This window comes from Leptonotus elevatus, chromosome 4 (genome assembly GCF_054856555.1).
Source record: "Leptonotus elevatus isolate MCC_2025b chromosome 4, RoL_Lele_1.0, whole genome shotgun sequence".
In the NCBI taxonomy this organism is placed as follows: domain Eukaryota; kingdom Metazoa; phylum Chordata; class Actinopteri; order Syngnathiformes; family Syngnathidae; genus Leptonotus; species Leptonotus elevatus.
Genome location: NC_141242.1, coordinates 22556326 through 22578934, shown reverse-complemented (window position 1 = coordinate 22578934; position 22609 = coordinate 22556326). Strand labels below are relative to the sequence as shown.

The following is a 22609-nucleotide window of genomic DNA, read 5'->3' as shown; positions in this document are numbered from 1 at the left end:
CCTGTTTGCTTCAAAGTCCAAATTAGGGGAAAGACCAATCCTTTACATGGGCCGATATTGAACAGGGAGTACTTGGAGTTAACAATACACGCTGAGTCTTTCTAAAACTTCACTCAGTTTTTGTGAACTAAATTCCTAAACTTAAATTAGAGACCTCGATCATGTTTGTCCGTACGGGCATGAGTGAAACCCAACTCTGGACCTGAGTTCACATTCTGAAAGTCAAAACATATTCACTGTTGACTTTTTTAAGGGACAAGGTCTCTTTTTCCATGGTCCTCAAATGAGCACCAAAGGTTGTTGTTTGGTGCTAACCCCCCCAAACCAACGGCCTCATGGATGAGTTTAAAAACTTTTGGAAAAGTACACAGCAAATCGATCAGTGTTAAATTTCCAGTGCTGGATCAAATATGCAGTAAGCAGTGTTATTTTAACACTGTTAGGATAAAAAGTTATATTGTCAGAGTAAATTTCCTTGAGTGTTGGGTGTAACCTGAATAGCACTACCATGAGTGTTAAATTGACCCCACCCTCATTTCCAGTGAAGGAGCAACTTTCCAATTTTCCAAGCGCGCTGTTGACATTTCAATAGTGATACATCCAGGTGTTGTTGCTAGGGTGGCATGGCTCAGTGGTAGAGTGGTTGTCTTCTGACCCTGAGAGAATGGGTTTGATCCCAGGCCACTGTGACTATGACAAAGTGTCCTTGAGCAAGATACTGAACCCCCAGTTGCTCCTTATGCTGTGTCATCAGTAGTCAAAATATAAAGCGCAGTAACATACCAGAGTAAAGTGTAGCTTGAGTTAAATACATTTTTAACTCTGACACTAGTGCAATACACTCCTAAGTGTTTAAACACGAGTTTTAAAGGTAGTTTGGCAGAATTAAATGTTTAACACTGACACTATTGTAGAGTACTTTCAGCACTACTTAGTGTTTACCAGTGAGATTTTTAACACTATACAGTGTTGGAGTAACACTGGTTAAGTGTGGCAAAAAGTACCACTTTGAAAAGTGTCGCATTTACACTCATTGGTGTGGACACATTTAAACTATTTTCTAGTGTTAATCCAACACTAGCGATTTTGCTGTGTAGGAAGCACATTTTTTAAATTTGACTTCTCAACGGGTTGCCCTCATGCCCTGCCTGCAGTCACTGCTGCGATCAACAGACGTCTCTTGCTGCAATATATTTCGAATGCAAATGCGCACTTTCTGAGACAACCAAATCTGGCGCGCACATGACTGTTTCCACTACACAAGCGCACTTTCACACCACTTATGTGCAGCCCTGCTTAACGGTGAATTGCAGTTATAAAAGTTAGAGTAGCTTCCCGTCTAGTGTCAGTATATTTATTGTACCAGAATTGTATCAGAATAATATTTCATCATGTCTTAAGAACAGAAGTTCCTTTGTGAAAAACAGTTGTTCAGCAGTTTAAGTTGAAGTGTGTGTGTGTGTGTGTGTGTGTGTGTGTGTGTGTGTGTGTGTTCTGGAGCTCCTGTTGGTCACGGTTAATGACCATCTGACTTTGGCCTTGAAGTCTTTCACTGGCCAAGTACAGCGGGAGGCAGAGACAGGAAGGGGGAGGGAGCAGAAGCCTATTCACTTGGAGAGGGACAGAGGAGGGGAAAGAGAACAGCCAGAACAGAAGATGGATATACAGTGGGAGGGAGTGCGTGTGCGTGTGTGTGCATGTGTGTTGGAGAGTTTCAAAAGAGGGAGGGCCAGAGAGAAAGATGTGTGCCGCAGGGTTAGTGAAGGATGATAATTCACCGTTAAGCCTCCTAGAAAGACCAGCTGGCCCCTCTGGAGTCAGATGTCAGCCTCCGCAGCCAGGACTTGTCCTGTGTGTCCGTGCGCATGTGTATGCACGCGCACAAGTGTGTGTGTGTGTGTGTGTTGGCAGTCATGCATGTATGTACATGTATGTGTGTGCGTTCTGTTGTCAGTGGCAGCGTTTGACTGCTGGAAGGAAAACACCTGCATGGGGAGCTGTAGATTTTATCAGTCTAAGCTGCATGCTGCCTATCTCAGTGAGAGCGCGATAGGTCAGAATACACACAAATACACACACACACACACACACACACACACACACACACACACACACACACACACCCCCCCCACACACACACACACACACACACACACACACACACCATCTGCTAGTTAGTTAGAGCTATTGTTGTGAGCCATTTGGGTTGTGTGTTGAGGTTTGGCTTTGTGCTGATCTTGACCATCAGTTAGCCAGCTGGCCTGACTTTGGTTTTTCACTTGATTGGAACAAAAAGCACCGTAGGGCACCAACCAAACAACACACAACACCCACGTTTACTAACAGGCAAACTAACCAACACATTATATAATTTCACACAGCCTCATCAAAATATGGCACACTTGAACTTATAATGTGAACACACTTTATTCTTTATGGCTCTTTCGGCTGCGCTAATCTATGCTAGCCAGGTCATGCTGTGCTCCCAATTCAATGGGTTGAATTATTCAGCATTGTCCGTGTATGTCAGTGTGTGTGCACTAACACATGTGCACCCATGTAAGCATGGTTACAGCTGGCCTGGTGCTTTCGTTAATCGGGGGTGGCCAGTCTGCATGAATGCTTGTATTGTTGGGTCGTGTGTATTCAGAGCCACGGAGTGTTATTGGGAGTGCCTGATTATATGCATGTGTGTGTGTGTGTGTGTGTGTGTGTGTGTGTGTGTGTGTGTGTGTGTGTGTGTGTGTGTGTGTGTGTGTGTGTGTGTGTGTGTGTTAGGAGGGTGGTTATGTATGATGATCACAGCGCCCCTATATGTGAGGCTGCATGTCACTGGGCCAATGACACCAAATTGTGCCACTTAAGTTCATCTGAATTCTGACTGTGATTAAAGAAAAGTTACAGAAATGTAGTTGTATGTCTGTGTACATAACAATTGGCCAGGTGAAATAATCTCCTGTTTTGTTTTTGCTTTTTAGGTCGAAATGAGCTTATAGCCAGATACATCAAACTCCGCACAGGAAAAACGCGGACACGGAAACAGGTATGCACGAAGGAGGTTGAATCCAGAATACAGACTTCTTTTTTTTCTCCCTTTTTTTTTTAAATCAAATGTGATACATGCAATAATACGTGTGTTATCCATCAAGGCAAAGTAATTGTTTTTTGTTTTCATATTCCCTTACCATATTTTTGTCAGACTATTAGTCACACTTTTTTTCCCACTTTTTCTGGCCTGTCTTTTGTCAGTTGGCATGTACTTTTGGTGCATTATTGCTGGTGGCCAGAAGGTGGTGGTAATACATCAAAAGTATTTACGACCCACTAAAAGAAAGTAGAAGAAGAAGTGGAAGAAAAACAATTACAGGAAGTAGTAGTTATGACAATACTAGGGGTGGGAATCTTTCAATGTCTCACGATTCTATTTGATTACGATTTTTGGGTCTGCGATTCGATTCAGAATCGATTTAGATTCAAAATGATTTGATTGACAATGTTTTTTGCTTCAATTTATAGATGTGCAAGGAATTGTAATGATCTACTCCAGTCTGACTTGCTAATGCTAATGCTAATTAGCGCGCTACTCACGGCACTTTTATCACTCAAAAGAATGGCTCCACACTGCAAAAAAAACAACTTTTATTGGAATAACTTGATCGGGACTTTTTCCTTCTACTCTCTAATGTGGCTACAACTTAACAGTGTATTAGACCACATGGAACCACACTGCCCCTAAGTGGCCAAATCGGGTACAACACGAACAGCGCTCCAAATAAATGCACACGCAGACAAAGGCAAGACAGTATGAAATAATTTAAATAAAATCGATTTTGGGACTTTTAAAATCGATTCTGAATCGTACTAAATGAGAATCGATTTTTTGGGCACACCCCTACTCAGGGATGTGATTTTTCCGCTAATTTGCGGAATTCCGCTTTTTTAATCTCCAAAAATAAAATGTTACAATTTTTTAAGTGGTAAAAAATCAGATTTCGTCTCTCGATAGCATTCCATTTTAGTGTTTCCGTAACTGAAATGAAACGGATCTTGCGATTGGCTGAAGTCTCCGTGTTGACCAATAAACGCGCTTGTTATAAAGGCATAGGCGTATGCCATTGTTTGTTGACCAATAAACGCGCTTGTTATAAAGTCATAGGAGTATGCCATTGTTCGTTTCTCAGACGTTTTTGCCGGGTGTTTAAAGAAAGATGTCCGTGATCGAACGCAAAGATGCTCCGCGAGTTAAGGAAATTGACAAGATCGTAAAAACAAGTTTCGATGGGACTGGTTAGAGAAGGATATATCTACAAATGTTGGAAAGAAGACTGTGACGAATTTGTTCAGTGACTTTATTCGGAAGATCGATCGTGCCGGGAAAGCGCTTTGCATTTGGTGCCATGATACCATTGACTATGGTGGGAGAGGTTTCAAAGCTCTTGAAAGTCACGCAAAGAGCAAAAAACACGTGAAAGAACTCCAGTCAAGAACAACAAATTATTCCATCGCTGGAAGTTTCGGTGCCCAAACGAAAACTCCAAAACTTTACCGCCTCCATCCCTTATTGACATCACAATCGGAAGCGGTAATAGAGAGACGTGATCCACCCCAACAACCTGTACCAGTTGCTGATAGAGTCGTGAATTTTGAGGTCGGTGGTAAACTTTTCAAATTAATCGAAATCAAATTTTCGAAAATATTATAACGTAATAAAAATGGCCATAAATATTTAACATGGTTAATCATTGACACAAACTCAAATGAATGCTGCATGTTTGCACTTTTCAGGTTTCAATATGTTGACTGTCTTGATGTATGCAGTTATAGAGATGATCTTAGTCAATCATGCATTCGACGAATGCATGATTGTGTTTTTACCAGAGCTTGCTGCATGAGGTATTTTATGTTTTTGTTATGCATTATGTATTAAATTAAGAATGATTGATTAAATGATTTATTGCATGGTAAATATATATGATGATATTCTCAGTGATAGTTTTTAAAAGCAAAGGCAGTCCAATGTTTTTGAATGTGACTGATTTTGAGTTGACTAAAACTGCAATTTTATATGGGATAGTTCAATATACATTGAAAATTTATGCTGTTGTTTTGTCTATTTCTTTGTCATCTGAGTGCATTGAAAGTACTTAAAAACACGGAAAACCCATGAGCTCTGGACCGAGCTGAGTGCCCGCGGCCCCCAGACCCCCGGCTAAATTTTCAGATAATTTCACTTTGGTCAAATCACATCCCTGCCTACTGTGACATATTGTTAGTTTAGCATTTGTCACAACAAGGATAAGTCAAGGTAAGCCATTTTAAATAAAAAAGAAAAATATTTTCGTAATTATCTTTGCTGTAGTCAACATGGGATGCGATGCCCTAAAACCACTCTGGGATTGTATTGTTCTGAGAAGCAGAGTGCCTGGCTTCCACTGCCATTAATTTCCGAACTAGCCTATGTTATAAATCAACCAGCAACTCACACTTGAACTGTTTCCATCAGTACTACCTGACGCCCAGCCCAGGCTTCAACACTCCTTGTTAGGGGCACTGTGAATAACCGAATGGCACATTTGAACAACACTCCGCGATTCTGAATGGTCGGAGTGAAGCAGTGCGCCTTTGGAGCAGATTTCCGAACGCACTCACAATTAGGGGACAGCGATTTTAGTTGCGAGTCCATCTCTACTGTTGGTTTTTATTAAATACATTTTCCCCAAAATGCAATTTATACTCTGAGCAACTTAGTCAAATAAATTTCCCTCAAAAATGCAACTTTCTCCAGAGCGACTTAAAACGCCTTTTGCTTCTGCATTTTTTGACTGGTTCGACTTGTAGTATACTCCGGTACAACTGAATTTATAGTCTGAAAAATATGGTATGCATACAGTCCTATATATGAAAGCAAAAACAGCTACTAATACCTCAGTCCTTGTCCAGTGTTCCTAAGTGTCTTTCTGCTCACTCATTTGATGCACAAAGATGGATATAGTCTGTTGTCAGGGGACGAGTGTGTTTGCGTGTGCGTGAGTGCGTGGAAAGAGTCTTTTCATAACCATGGTAACCCACTGTTGATTGTTTCCTCTGCTCTTTCTGTCGTCTCCTCTGCTCTTTTCTACTCCTTTGTACTTGTTTGTATTCTACTGTACTCTACTGTACACTATAAATCTTACAGGTTTCCAGTCATATCCAGGTCTTAGCCAGAAGAAAATCTAGGGAGTTCCAGTCCAAAATAAAGGTAGGACTAGTTTACAAAGGTATTTTAGGTGCACAATAGCTGCTTTTCCACCAACAAGCCCAGGATTTTTGCGTTCTGGGTAACAGGAGTTCTTGGTTGTAAAAATTCCGCAGAGAATTTAGAGTTTGTGTTTCCACAGCGTCTTAGGGTTCTCGGTAATTAATTCAAATGATTTTGATAACGTATGAGTTTGATGAGCCCAGTCGATGTAAAAACAAGACCACCCAGAAATTAACCATCCAATCAGCCTTGGTCAGTGCATATGGAGGATCAAAACTGCCAAAATTCAAAATAAATAAATGACTAAATAAATAAACAAATGACTAAAAAGGAAAATAAAACATATATATAAAATGTAATTCAAAAATGTTATTCAAATGAGGGGGCGGTCTTAAGTGTGTCTTGGGTGATAGTCGTCCATTGCTGGAGCTCTCCATGTAAGCCAGCGAGACTTCCTTGTTCACCGAAGCCGCTCACTAGACCAATGAAAGGCAGTTTGCAATGGTGGAGTCCAACCCAAGACACGCTTAGGACCGCCCCCTCATTTGAATAACATTTCGTCCTGGCAAAGCGTCTGCAGCATTAAATAAATAAATGTGAGAGCAGAGCGTTTTTATTTACTCATTGATATTTAATTTTATTATATATTTATTTTTGTATTTATTTTTATTTTTTGAATCTCGTTATTTATTTATTTTATTTTTACTTTGATTGATTTATGCATATATGTATTTTTTTGTTATTTTTATTTCCATTTATATTTATTTTTTTATTAATTTTTTGAATTTTCATTTTCATTTTTATTTATTTATTTTGTCATTTATTTTCAATTTTGGCAGTTTTGGTCCTCCATAAGTGCAGCCCGCCCCTTCAAAGTTCCAGCCTGGCTGAGCAAGACCCTGCTGCTGAGATAGTACTCGGATGCCCCCTGGGGAATTTAATTCCCCCAGAAATTGTTGTTGGTGGAAAAACGTGCAAACTGAATTTTACCAAAGTAAATTGAAAAGTTCTCCAAAAGTTCCAGCGGTGGAAAATCCCCTAATAAATGCAATGTGTTGCAAATGTGAACATGTTGGGAATACCTGGTCACAATTTCTGATTAGCGAATACACAGTAACTATACTGCTGGAAGAGCAAGAAGCGACCGACCATAAGCAAAGGTCGTGACTGATTATCTTAAGTGTCTAATTAAGCCCTTCTTGTCCACTTCCTCACAACCTCGTATAAAATAGCAAAAAAAAGAAAACTCCAGCTATGCACACAGTTTGACCTCCCTTTTGCACTAGTCTTGCGCAGGGCACGAAAATAGTGCTACAGGATTTAGCAATGCAAGAAATCAAAGGATGGCGAGTGAGCTCCATAATTCATAATTCAGGAGCTACTCAAATCAAGTCTTAAAAGACTGAAATTAATTTTATAGCCAAGCCAAGAAGGGCACATTTTATGAGATTTTTCTTTTTATTGCTGTCATGCCAAATAAAGTATGCTGCTATGATTGTGAAGTCAAACCAGTGGTCTCAAACATTATTTTATTTTATAGAGAATAATAGAGATTCAAATAAATACAAATGAACAGTTAAAGTATGTTAACGTAATATTACGTTTATTTGTTATGAATAAAAGTAGAAATTAAAATTATACAAATAAAGAACAGAGAGAATGTAGAAAGTAAATAAATCTTGTAAGATAATTTTCAGATTGACTTGAGCAGACCACATGTTGCGCCCGGAGCATTTAAGGAGTGACATCATTGGTGTCACGTTAAAATAAGCCCTACGGTTAGCATAGCGCTAGCTAGCAGCGCCGTGTTGCGCTCTTAAGTATCGCTGACACCTGTGGAGTTATCAGCGTGCAGGGCAAGCTTCCAAAAGTTGAAGACACAGCCGGTAAGAGCAACATATTAAATGGAGAGTCTAGCGGAGATCGGGGGTCGCGTTTGTTTAGCGGGATTGAATTTACACGTTTCTGTTAAATTAATATGATGGAGAGGCACGGTGTTTAGGAGGACGGGTGTTGCTATAAGGGTGTTGACTGCTGGCTAATTGTTTGTTGCTTGCTTGAATTGATACGCTCGGTTTCTAGCCTGCCTTCAGTCACTCATGGTGAAAAGTTTGTGACGATGATTCTGAATTAGAGTTGAATGAGGGCTTATTGGTAGCATTTGTTGAGGCGTGAATGGTCACAGGATAAAAAGGGGGAACAAATAAATTAGAAAAAAAATGCAATTAAATTAGGTTTAAACATAATTTAACTATGTGTTAAGAAATAATGTAAATACGTTTAAAAAACGAACTTAATGTATTTTTATTGAATGGGTTGTATTGATATAAAATTAGTTTGCATTGAATATAGAATATTGATTAATTTTGCTAAGTCTAGATGTTTTCAATGTGCTTGTTTGTAATATTTTGTACCGAATGTGTTTTCTTGTTTGAAAGGTTTTTCACCTAATGATCAATGCCTTGGAAAAATAAAAGGATTCATTGAGTGAATCCCAGGTGGAATCTTGTGAATGCTTGTCTCTTTCAAGTTGGAGAAGCTGCACTTAAATCAGATAACTTGACAATGATTGATGCTTGCTTTTAGTTTGGATTGTCTGTTGGTTATGCTGTTGACGTTTCTCTTACATGTTCTCTTTGATGATGTGTTTGCTGCATTGTAGGATCATAATGCCAAGGAAAAAGCACTACAAAGCATCTCGTCAATGTCCTCTTCTCAGATCGTTTCAGCCACTGCCATACACAGCAAGCTGCTTCCGGGAATCGTGCGGGCCAACTTTGCCGGCAACACACAGGTAACACATGCTAACATTGCCTAAGACCACTCCTAAAACATAAAAGAAGAAGAAGAAAAAAAAACGTTCATGATTTAAGTGTTTGATGGGCAGAAAGATTGGCACTGTACAAAATAATCTTCGCTTTTCCTTTTTGCTTGTCCAGAAAGTGTTGCCACTGTCGCCTCTCTCTAAGGGAGGGAGCATTGGGAAATATGCTCTGAGTGCGTACTGATTCACGCCGATTCATCGGAAACTCAGTGTGTTGTCAAATGTGCCGTTCGGTTATTCAGAGTGCACCAAACATGGATTGCTGGTGCGCGCTCAAGCAAACAAGCTACTGATAGGCTCCATTTGGAAATTAACAAGAAGGGAGCTCGCATTGACTTCCCTTTAATAGAAACATAAAAGAATGGAGGGAAACGTCGGGGGAAAATGCTGGAAAAATTCAGCATTTAAGCTTAGCTTAGCTTTTCTGTCCCCACTTTCAGGCCTAGGTTCTGTGCTTTTTCTTTTCTCTTTGTCTAGAAACCCACATTGCACCTCTAATCTGTCTTCGACCCCACAGTAGCTGAATTGCCCTGTTTAGGTTAACGGCGCTGATGGTGGTCATTGTTAACTTGGGGAGCAATCCGGGATAGAAGTCTTAGGCTGAATGGCACGCTCATTATCTTTTGGCCAAGTTGTAAGCCCAATGCCTTTCCTGATGCAACCCATAGGGCTGCATTCACTTGACTGTATGAAGTAACAAAAACACCAAACAACAATGCTTTCCATGTTTTTTTCCCTCACTATGTGATAGTGAATAACACAAGAATGTACTGTGATCATGCAGCCCTTGTTCAATGTATTAATGGTGCTTAATTTTCAGCTGTGGCAGGGGATGATCCCTGGAGGACAATCCAGTTCCGCCTCAGAAGAGTAAGTCACATTATGCACTCTTTCAAGCTGCATTACTGTTGTTCAATATGAACTGTATCACACTGTAATGTATACGAGCAGCCTTGAATGAAGCAGTAATGAGTTGGCCAGTCTTTGTTTTTGGTAGATGCAGAAGGTGGACCTTAATTGAACAAAAATTATCATTTTTGATCATTACAGAGAAGGATAAAGAGTAGTAGAAGAAGAAAAAGGAAGCCAGTATAACGCTTGGCTTACCTGTTAACTACATTGCGATTTTAAAGTCTTATTTTTATTGTGATGAATGATGTTATACAAACTCAGCACAACCAGTTGCACCTTATTTGGGTTTGGCAGCAGCCTAATTGCCTATGGTTGCAATGTCACAGTCACAAAGGGCACACGGATCACAGCACAATATAATCTTGATAAATCATACAGTACATGTTCCTTATGTGAGAAAAGTACAGATAGAATTAATTGAAGTTTAGTGCACTTAAATTTGACCCTTCTATCTCCAAGCATAATCTTTATGTCTTGAGTTGAAGTCACATGACTGCATAATGGTTTGAATATGAATGAAAAGAGGCCTTTTATAGCTATTAGACCCTCTTGACCGCTTGTGCAAGTGTTCCTGCAAGTCACAGAACACACTGTAATCCATTTCGGTACAATGTGACTGGCCATGCTGTGTCTTGTGTCCTTTTAGTCTTAATGCTGCCCTTTCTGTCCGCCTCTTTCTCTCAGCATCAAGCCGTTCTCGCAGCAAGCGTACTCCGTGCAGACAGCAGGGACCACCACAATCACAGGTGAGAGGAACCACACGGCAATTATCTCTTTTGTCTGAAGCGAACAGGTGGTCCTCCTTCTTGCTCTTTAGGCCTCTGCAAAGTAGTTTTTTAAAGTGGGCCGGGTCACCATGAGGGTTGCCTTGTGGGAAGGTCCTGAGTAGAATAAAGTGGGTCAGTCTGCCTCCTTTATAGTGATCATTTTAAGCCTATAAAATGTGCAAGCAATCATCTGGTTGTATGTTATTTTAGTTTAGACACTCAAAAGATACAGCTTCCATTCAAAACGGCACTTTGGTTAAGTTTGATTAGAATTGTGAACATTTAAAACTTTTATCAAGTCATCAATATGTGTTTTCTATGTACCGTACATTATTATGACTTGTGGTGAGGCACTGGCGATTGTCAGATTTACAAGCCAAAAAGTGGCATGGCAGCCCTACATAATTTTTTAAATATATTTTCACAACCATAAGGCTCAGTTACGGGTGCTATTGCTGTATTTAACACACATAAGGCGCACCGCACTATTGGGCGCAGGCACGGTTGAACATACGCTAGCTTAAACTGGTAGCATGCTTTCACTTGCTAGTGTATGTTTTTAAAAAGGCAGTGGAGTAAAACGTAGTTCAGTTGTACTTGAAGTATTTGTACTCGCGTTACTCTTGAGCAATCCTCATCTACAAATCCAACTCAAACAGCCGGGCAAGTTCTCCATCAAACACGGCAGGTTCCTTCGTCATTCTAGTATTGTCAAAGTCAGTCTCGTTAGCATGCGGCTCCTCAGAATTGATGCCGACTTTTGTGAAAGCTCGATTAGTGCAAGCAGACATGCACAATCCATTCACAAATTGTGGCGTAACTCGCTCTAGTTCCAAAAGCAATAAGCACCATGACGTCCTTTTCAATCTTTTATACAGAAAACCCGGCCCTGGTTGAGGAAAGTTGAGTCTTTCAGGTTCTCATGCCTGCCAGTCCTCAACCAGGGCCGGATTTCCTGTTTAAGCAATGTCGGCACTGCTCCGCTGACTGTTGGAGGAAATGCTCCCACACAGACAGTCAAGTGGGTTGCTTACCAAAGTCGCACAACTACATTAGATTTTTGAACTCAGTGCACAGAAAAGGCGCACATCAACGATTTTTGAGAACATTTAAACTTTTAAGTGCGGCTTGTAGTCGTGAAAGTACGGCATCAGCATTCTTTCACAGAACAGTTGACCACAAGAAATCTTGCATTTCCACCGGTTTTGAAAGATCTAATTAGCCAGCACAATTTCTTACTTAACAGACATACAGTAATAGCCAGCAGCAACATGAGCAAACGGGTGAAAAATACCAGAGTGAAAGTCAATAAAAGACAATGAAACTGACAGAGATGCATAAATATTTCGTGCAGCGCAACATCACAATGAAATCCTATAATAAAAATCAGGTTTTGTTTTTGGGAAATGTTTACATAAAACATGAACAATTGCAAAGCAGTGTCTGATGGAAAGAGAGAAAATGACATACGGTAAATCAGTCTGGGCTTGTAACCTCTTATAATTATAGAAATCATCATCGCTATACAAAAATACATTTTAACATAATTGAACTGTGCCACGTACATCATAATAACATGACAACATACAGTACTTCACTGGATTAGAGATCTCAATTCTGTTTGATGTTATCAACAGTAATATTATTTAAGGACTGTATCCTCACTTTTTAATTCTTGTGTTAATTTGTAATTATTTAATTAATCATAATTTGATGATGACACTGCTTCAATTTGTGCGTGTGTCGTACAGGTTATGAGCGTCCTGCACCCGAGCCGCACAGAGAGCCAGCGTGGCAGGGTCGCTCAATCGGTACCACTAAACTAAGACTGGTAGAGTTCTCATCATTCCTGGAAACCCAACGAGACCAAGAAGCAGTCAGTATTACACAAACACACACGCACACGCACACTCAGATGACAAATGGCCCGCGTTAGCCTTCATTGTGCGTCTCCACGTATGACTAACCTTGTTAAAGCTCTGTCCTTTCAGTCTATCTGTCATACTGCCACACTGTGGATTCAATGCCATTTTTCTGCCTTGTAAACGCTGACAGATGGCATTCATCTTGCTGATTTTTGTTTAATTCTTTACTGCACACAATATTTCATGTGCCATCAAGCATAAACATGATTGAGTGCTTGAAGGACTCGTGTACACACATTTATAAGATTTAAAAAAAAAAATATATATATATATATATATATATATATTATTAAGGATTAAAGCTTAGCTACTTAAGATAACTATCTGTAAAGTGTGTGGTTGTGTGAGTTTAATTGAACTAAATTCTTGAGCTACTTTACAGCTCAATCGATATGAATCACAAGATGTTAGCAATTTTTCTGAGTTAAAAGGATTTTTTTGTCCATAACATCATTTTTCAAACTGTTTATGCATCTTGTTTGGCATACATTATGCTATTCTACAGCATTTATGCAAATGCTGTCATTATCTATTCGAATGCCGGATACCAGCTCAGTGGCCTAGTGGTAGTGTCCACCCTGAGACTGGGAGGTCGTGGGTTCAATCCCTGGCCGGGTCATACCAAAGACTATTTAAAAAAAAAAAAAAAGGGACCCATTGCCGCCCTGCCTGACAGTTATGGGTTTGAATTGGAAGGGTTAGATCACCAAATGATTCACGAGCGCGGGCCCTTCTGCTGCTGCTCACCGCTCCCTCAGGGGATGGGTCAAATGCGGAGAACAATTTTGCCCCACCGAAGTGGGTGTGAAAAATCGGTGGTACTTTAGAAAAGACAACACATTGTTGCTTAAATTAACAACCTATGTAATCAATGTCCTCATTGCTGTCTGATTTGTTCATTATTCTCCTCTCCTCAGTACAACAAGCACCTGTTTGTGCACATCAATCAGAGCAATCCGAGCTACAGTGACCCCCTGCTGGAGTGTGTGGACATCAGGCAGATCTACGACAAGTTCCCAGAGAAGAAGGGTGGCCTTAAGGAGCTCTTTTCCAAGGGCCCTCAAAACGCTTTCTATCTCATCAAGTTTTGGGTGAGCGCATAACTGAGTTAGACTTGATGTCTACAGTAGACATATTGGGGTTCCATCCATCTCTTTTCCCAAGCCAACTAATTCAAGCTTCAGATAGGCTTTGAAATTGCCCCCGCCCTCACCAAAAAAAGTGTTATACAGTGTTCTGCAGATCATTTAATATCTTTTAATGTGGTATTCTGGTTAATATTGTGTTAGTGTAATATGAGTTAAAGTAGCACTAAGGAACTTTTCAACCTTAATAAAATATTTTCGTTGCGCTTCTGATGAAACATCGATTTAAAATTAGTTGAATGGTACCTTTGCCACGGCCTTAGGGGGGTCTGTATCATTTTTACTGGCACTAAGCAACTTTGAGGAGGATGGTAGGAACGCTGCCACACAAAAAAATACAAATATGCTCACTGCTTTATGGCATACGTCACTTGCCCCTTTCCCCATTCGTTACAAAGACAGAAGCCAACTTGAATGTCGACACAAGATTACTGCTTTCCTGGCAGAAGCTGCAAAACAACTGAAAGTTCTGGCTTTTGCTCGCTGGCGTGAGCTAAAAAAACGATGCAATGCGCTTGTTCTCATGGGAAATGTGGTCTTCCTTCAGCCATAACAATACCGCTTTTGTCCATATGGCGCCGCCATAATCAACGTAAGCTGAAAGTTCCTTAGTATTGCTTGAAGCAGCAAAATCCAGCTGTTTTTATCCATCTCGGGGGGGGGGGGGGGCGGCCATTTTTCCACTTGCTGTCGACTGAAGATGGCATCAATTTTGCTCAGGTCTCAGGTAACAGCTCAGCTTCAGAAAACAGGTGAGCTATGATTGGTCATTGCCTGAGCCCTCAGCAACATTGACGTCATCTTCAGCCAACAGCAAGTGGCAAAATGGCCACCCCCTGAGATGGATAAAAATGGCTGGATTTTGCTTCATAACTCATATTCCACAAATGTAATATTAATCAGAATGTCATGTTTAGACTAGTGAGGCCACATCTAACATATTATTGTCAAATGTTGAAGGTTGGCTTCCACTTTAAAACAACTCAAATTACAGCCATTGTTAGGTAAACCCCTGGCAACAAAAGTGAGCACACCCCCAAGTGAAAACGCCCAGTGTCAATATGTTGTGGCCAGCACTGCCTTAACTCTCTAGGACCTGGACTTTACCAGAACTTTGCAGGTTGCCACTGGAATCCTCTTCCACTTCTCCAGAGTTATTTCCCATGAGGTGCCATGTTGAACTGTCAATGAGCAATATGAGAGGGTGTGAGAACTGTCATAATACCAAATTTAACACACCTGCTCCTTGTTCACACCTGATACCTTGTAACATTGAGTCACATGACACCGAGAAGGGAAAAATGACTGACTGTGCTCAATTTGGGCATTTTCACCTAGGTAGGGGTGTAATCATTTTTGTTTGACTTAAATCGAAGGAACAATACATTTACAGTGTTGTAAAAGCTGACTACTTTAACTTGTGTCAGTGTCATTTCTTCAGTGTTTCCCATGAAATTATATCATGAAATGTGTGGGGTGTCCTCAATTTTGTGCGGTTGTAAGCCAACCGGTAGTTTTCCATTGGGACATTTCCGATGCTGACAGGTGTGAGGGTGTGTGAATGTTCTATATGTGTGATGTCTTTCCACCTGGGATATGAAAGTGGTGATCTCACACTGGCTTTGTTTGAACACCTGCTCACCTCCTGACCTCCTGTGTTGCTTCATCTCCCACTCAGGGATAAATCAGATGTTAAACACCCCTGGTACCCAATTATATTCTCACTTTTGTGATTAGTACAATTTGACTGGACAGAAATCATTGGCAGTTGCAAGGCATTTGTTTTTAATTGTTGTGTGACTTGGGACTTTTTTTTTTCTAGACATTTTTTATTTTCTTGTGAGACGGATGGATTAAAGACTTGTAGGTACAGTATAGACTTACAGATTTCTCCCAGTGATGCATTTTGAGTTACAGTTGAATTTAGTTTAAAACTAGATGTCACATTTTCTCACAGTGACTGGACTCTTTAGCGAGTAGGCAAAATAGTGGTTACACTAAATATTTAAGTGGTCAAACATGCACATTCACATGCAAATATTGCACACACAAAATCTCACCTGCATTCGAAGAATAATTGGAAATATGTTTGAATCTTGTTTGATTGTCAGTTATTCAGTACAGGATGCTTCCTAAAGAAAGTGTGCGCGCGCAACTCCCACCACACAGTTGTCCTTGAAGAACTCATTACAAATAGTGCACACTCCCCTCACTCCTCTCAATTAGTCATTGAGGTTCAACATGTTCCATTAGTTTGGAATATTTTCTTTTCTCTGTCTAAATGTATGCCCAATTACTGTACTGTGTTTCTATGGGTGAATTTTACATGACAATTACAAGTGAAATATTTCATCTATTGAATTATCATTCTTAACTTTAATATAAATGCAGTCAAGACGTTTTGCTTTCTTGTCAAAGCAATCGTTAAATTCGGGAAATAGTTTGGAAATTGATTAATCGTTTCTCTTATTTGTAGTGATGGACAAATGAAGTTTCATGAAGTGCTTGTAATATATATATTTTTTTATTCTTCTGAATGGCCATTACATTTAATCAATTTCCATTGCATTACCTTTTTTCTTTAAAGCAAGAGCACCATCTCGAGGAGTAGGAAAATATTGCAAGTGCTTCATAAATCTTCATTTTCACATCACTAAGTAGGTCAAAGGTCATTTCAAAGTCAACAACAAAAACATGTCCTAGAATGGTACGGTGCTATTCTATACCATTTACAATTACACACATTGTATTTTTTAAATAATACCCTGTTGTATCTGCAGAATATTTGGTATTCGATACAGCTCTTGTATTGCATCTCGTTAGCTCGTGCAAGTGGTAACATATAACAATGTTGAAGCTGGACAGTTTAGCTACACATACTTGACTTTCTTAGCACTTTAAAACAACCAGCTGTATACAAAGTGATGTAAATAAAGCAAAAATCGTCAGACATTGAAATAAATGAAGAACAAAGACCGTAAACACCATAAAACACTAAAACAATGCAGTGTCTGATGTCGAGTCAAAAGCTATAGAATAAAAATGTTTTTTAAGACAAGTTTTATAAATGGACAGAGAGGGTGTTTGCATCATGTTTAGCGGGAGGTCAATCCAACGGAAAAAGTTTGATCCCCTCCGAGCTGCCACTTAGTCCTCAGAACCTCCAGTATCAGTATTCAGTACCACAAAAGGTGTTCAGAGAAAAAGAGGTCAGCATCACTTCCTATTGATTTGATTGTTTGGCTGATTTTCTTTCTCCTACACACGTGTGTCTTAATAAATTCAAATCTTGGAGAAGAAATCATTTATTTCAGTCATTAATTAAAAAATACTTAATCAATGCAGTAAACCTATAGTGTCATGTAATCTACTACTTAATTTTAATGATTAAAAATCATTTCAATTGTTTCTGTGTTAGGGTGGTCCTAAAATGTGGTTTGGAGAATGAATAAATGTTGAACTCTAACCGCCTAAATATGTTAGGATATCAATAAAACACAAATTGATCTGAATTGGGTCAAATTTGAATTCTCATTTACGCAATTGTTCTTCAGCCATCGCCTGAGTTTATATTGTCTATTGTGCTTCATTCATATTGATGTGTTCTTTCTGTAAAACATCACAATTAAAACATGAGTTGCTATATGAAAGCTCACAACAGCATATCTAACTAGGAAATATCAAAATGAGCAGATGAGATCAAATATGATATATATTAGACAGTACTATGGGATTTCCATTTGAAAATACATTTGGTGATGCAGTTAAACAAGAATCAATGCACACTGACTGCATGGTTAAACAAGCTCATGTCTGCCAGAAACACATTATTTCATGATTATACTGCACATGAATCACATAATACAGAAAAACATTTGAATAGCATGTACAACTTCAAAGGGTTTGATTACATTGATTAATATTGAGTACTTATTCAAAAATGCTGGTGAGGTAAGAGCATGAACCTTTAAGTTAAAAAATAAGGACCACCCTAACCTGTATAGTATGTATAAAACATTTCCATAATCTGAAAAGATACTTACAAAGGGAATAATGCTTTTAAATTATCAGAGAGAGAGAGTGCAGGTGCATTCATCAACGAGTATCATTTAGATTCTCTAAAGTAGCTCTGTGATGCAATTCTAGGGACAATGACAGCCAATAGGGGGCGCTCTTAGGCCTGTATTTTGATTTGAGCTCTCCCTTTGTAAACTCTTTACTCTTTTAGACACAAATGACGAATGTGTCTTTCTCCTATTGTTATCATTTGACTGCATTCTTCCTTTTTGCTTCCATCTTGGCAGGCTGACCTAAATTACAACGTACAAGAAGACCCAGCGGCCTTTTATGGCGTCTCGAGCCAGTACGAGAGCTCCGAGAACATGACTATCACCTGCTCCACCAAGGTCTGCTCTTTCGGCAAGCAGGTCGTCGAGAAGGTGGAGGTGCGTCTGTATTTTCATTGACACGTTACTTGTTTTACTTTCTCAATATCTTCTCAAGTCTCTTCCCTCAGACGGAGTACGCCAGGTTTGAGAACGGGCGTTTTGTCTACCGAATCAGTCGCTCTCCGATGTGTGAATACATGATCAACTTCATCCACAAACTCAAACACCTGCCAGAGAAGTACATGATGAACAGCGTACTGGAGAACTTCACTATTCTGCTGGTGAGCATACAACACAGAATGTGCGATGTCGTCTGATGAAGGGCACATTTCGGATGATTTTTCATCTTTGGGCATTTTAGGTGGTGAGCAACAGGGACACTCAGGAGACCTTGCTGTGCATGGCCTGTGTGTTTGAAGTGTCAAACAACGAGCACGGAGCGCAGCACCACATTTATCGTCTTATCAAGGAATAATACAAACACACACTTGCACGTGTGGCCTTTTTCATGGTATACGAATTTGACATTTGAGGTGGCGTCTGAAAATTAAACCTACAAAAATGTCTTGGAAGCAAACGACTTGACTCCCCTTTGGGAAGAAAAATTCCTGCACTGTCACAACCAAAGGGAGACAAATTAAAATTTTACGTCATCTAGTGGCCGGTTCGGATTGCGCCCCATCCGCTGATTGGTTGGAGCGGGGGAAAAAACTGAGCATTCACAGTCAATACCATTTTGACATGACATGTCAAGGATGCTGAAACATACTCAACGTAACACGCTTAGCCTAACTTCAAAATAAAGTTGACAAATTACAGTAATAGATTGACGGCAAGGCAAATAGCCTTAGTGCACTTTTCCTTTGAAAGTGGCCCACGTCGTGACGTGTGGCAAGCTTGACTTCCCTTTTAGACGTTCGTGGTTTTGATTGTCATTAAAGTTGCGACCAACATCAACACAACGCTATTCCAAAGTCACGTTCAATCGCTAATTCAGGATGCTAAGAAACCGCTAATTAATTACGTCGTCATTGTATGATACGGCAGAAGTTTCCCACGTGAGTGGCTACCGGCTAGCTGTTAGCATTACCAATGAGTGTCTAATAGGTTTGACAGCTGGCACCTGGCTTACTTTATTTATTTTTCAATATTTTTCAAATTGCACGGTGAGGTCTTTTCATTGTTATATATAAAAAAAAAAAGAAGATAAATAGAACTTTGTCTTCATTTATTTTATAAAATACTTTAGCCCATTAAAAAAGAAAAACATTCAATGTCAAACTTAGCTGTTTAAATGATAGGAACACATCTTTAAGCCATTAATACCTTTTTATTTTACACACGGGACCATGTGTAAAATAAGATTTCTGCCTCATATTGCACTTAAAGTTGTGTTCCTAAATCCTAAACGGCTATATTAGACATTTTTTAATTGTTTGTTTTTTTATGGAAAAAGCGCTGTACAAAATAAATGAAGACAAAGTGCTATTCATCTTTTTTTTTCTTTTTCTTTTTTGCTAATCCGAAAAACGATCCGATCCGGGACTCAAATCCGTGATCCGAACTGTGACTTTTATCATCCGTTGCACCACTTTGTCGTCAGATCAGATGAGACCTGGCAGAGTTTTGATGATCTCCTTAAGACATTTTGTGTTGCTTACCTACTTGAAAACAAGACAAAATCAAATATTCCTCACTACCTGAGACTGTGTGTGTGGGGGTGTGTGTGGGGGTGTGTGTGTGTGAAAGAAAGGTCAGACCCTGTGTATCATCAATAATAACTATACAAAGTTCATGTTAGAGGAAATAACATCATCCAGATTTGGTTTTGTACAGATAACAATGTTAAATTGTGTGAGCGGTAGTCTTGCACAAAACAAAACGTTTGTCCCAAAGAAAATCATCACATTTTTCTACAATTTTGTATGTTTTCGTCAAAGGAAATTTAAAAAAGCCTCTAAACTTTGTGAAATTATTATGAATAGAATATATATAAACAATATTTTAATGTCAGGAACATTATCTAAAATGTATGTTAATAAGAAATTATAAGCAAAATGAAAGAATTCAGGTAAAACATTTTGTGAAACAGCACTGATTTAGATGTACTGACCGTGTGAAATATGTTGTAAAGGATGTTTTGGAAAGCACTGTGAATTTTATAAACTATATAACACAGTTGCTCAAGATGGGAGAACGTTTTAAAACAAACAAACAAACAGATGATGTCCCTCCAAATATGTTGTCAGTTGACTCCAACCAGCTTAGTTGAGCTTTAACACGTGTGAACCAGTTTATGTGTTTAAAGAGAGTGAATGTTCAATTTGATCATTGCAGCTCACGTGCCTCTGTTTTTTTTTTAAGCTATATTTCTTGGTTGTTGACTAGGGCACTTTTTTAAACACCTAAAGGCAGAACTGTACCTTCGTTACTCAATAAAGAAATGCATTTATGAAACCAAAAGCTGTGCACTGTAGCAGGTGATGTTTGCTGGTTGTCATGCTAAATGGCATGAAGTGCCTTTGTCTGGAAACTAAAGTGTCTTCTCGTTCTTTTGATATTCTTTTGTCAGCGGTCGACAGTTATTCAGAGAATGAGGCTTTTCTTATTACGCATCATCCAATATTGGACTCATGTTTAATGTTCAGTGTTTTATAGTCATTGTGTTGTAGCAGTTTTTAAACCCCATGTGATGTAAATACACTTAGGGACGAAATGCTGTCAGATGCCTCATTTAAAACAATGCAGTGGTTTGGGCTCATCTTTTCGATTGAGAGATTGTCATTCATGGTTACATGCTTATTTTGTCTTAAGGATCATTTTTCTAACAGTACAGCTCAAAATCTGATTCTCTTACTCTTTCATTATTTTTAAAACACTTTGGTGAGAAAAATAATAATATATATATATATATTAGGGGTGGGAATCTTTGAATGTCTCACGATTCGATTCAGATTTTTGGGCTTGCGATTCGATTCAGAATTTTTTATTCAAAATGATTGGATTGACAATGATTTTTGCTTCAATCTATAGATGTGCAAGGAATTGTAATCTACTCAAGTCTGACTCGCTAATGCTAATTAGCGCGCTACTCGCTGCACTTTTATCACTCAAAAGAACGGCTCCACGCTGAAAAATGTTTTTTTTATTGGAGTAACTTGATCGTGACTTTTTCCTTCTACTCTCTAATGTGGCTACAACTTAACAGTGAATTAGACCGCGTGGAACCACACTGCCCCTAAGTGGCCAAATCAAGTACAACATGAACAGCCCTCCAAATAAAGGCACACAGACAAAGGCAAGACAGTATAAAATAATTTAAATAAAATCGATTTTGGGACATTTAAAATAGATTCTGAATCGTACTAAATGAGAATCGTGATTCTTATGAAAATCTAATTTTTTTTGGGGCACACCCCTAATATATATTATTATTATATATATATAATTCCTCTGGATGGGGCTCTTGGTTTAAAGATAAAGGTAGTGCAATGGGATCTGATTAAATTTCACAGCGTTTTTAAAATCAAAGACACCATCTCGAGGAGTCAAAAAAAGAAGAAGAAGCAAGTGGTTCATGAGGCTTCAGTTTCCCATCACTAGGCACTCCCGTGAGAGAATCTCCTCACTCCCGAAATAAATATTTGATGTGTTCCAAATGGTTTCAAAGTTCACGTGCTAAGTTTGTGAATGATTGTTGTATGTTGTTAATGTTGTTTTAGGAGAGATAGGATCATACAGTAACAATTTCCCAAATGGCCTTGAATATTTGCTTCCTGTTGAGTAATGGAAGAGGTTTTTTTTTTTAAGGTGCTTTGTATAAAGGTGACAATAACGTTTATTACAGATGTTGTGTATATCTTTGATATTCTAATGTCCATCCTACTTTGTGAAGAGTACTGTACATGTAGGAGAATCAAACGCCAGTTGTGTTTCAATTGGGTCACACAGGGTCTGATCTTTTGCTTTGTAACGTTTTTCCCTCATGGCTCTAAAGTATGTTAGATATTTTCTAGCTTTGTAGAGACTTTGTATGCATATGCTATTCACTTTCAAATAAATGGCCAGTTCTAAATGGTGTTTTGTCAATATTCATCTGTATATGCAAAACATACTGGGAATTAGATACTGTCACTTGTATTCATGCACTGTAAGTAGGCTGCAGTATTAGCTCTACGGCTAATACTTTAATAGCATTTCATGTTTAGTCATTTAAAAAAATATATATTTTTTTGCTAATAGTGTCGTCAGACTCAAGTCAAGATGGATCATGGATGGCTGACGATGGGGGTGTTGGCGTGTAGAGTGTAATGCTCTTTATTGAACACTGGAGGGAGCCAGACAATAAGTTCAAAACCTGCCATGAACGTGCTGTCAATTCCATTCTACGGATGGAAATTGAAAACCTCT

At 39.1% G+C, this 22609-nt stretch overlaps 1 protein-coding gene across 2 annotated transcripts in view; it reads left to right on the top strand.

Moving 5' to 3' along the window:
- LOC147176043 (transcriptional enhancer factor TEF-1-like) overlaps window positions 1–22268 on the top strand; it is a 43146-nt gene extending 20878 nt beyond the window's left edge. The window contains exons 3-12 of one of the 2 annotated variants that reach the window (XM_086073852.1): window positions 2979–3043; window positions 6176–6238; window positions 8958–9032; window positions 9883–9932; window positions 10659–10720; window positions 12493–12617; window positions 13584–13757; window positions 18116–18256; window positions 18328–18480; window positions 18561–22268. In XM_086073852.1, the coding sequence (XP_085929978.1) occupies window positions 2979–3043; window positions 6176–6238; window positions 8958–9032; window positions 9883–9932; window positions 10659–10720; window positions 12493–12617; window positions 13584–13757; window positions 18116–18256; window positions 18328–18480; window positions 18561–18674 (1022 nt within the window). In that variant the 3' untranslated portion in view covers window positions 18675–22268. Of the gene's footprint in view, window positions 1–2978; window positions 3044–6175; window positions 6239–8900; window positions 9033–9882; window positions 9933–10658; window positions 10721–12492; window positions 12618–13583; window positions 13758–18115; window positions 18257–18327; window positions 18481–18560 lie in introns of both variants that reach the window. The other variant, XM_086073851.1, reaches the window with a different exon arrangement.
- The last annotated feature ends 341 nt before the right edge of the window (window positions 22269–22609 follow it).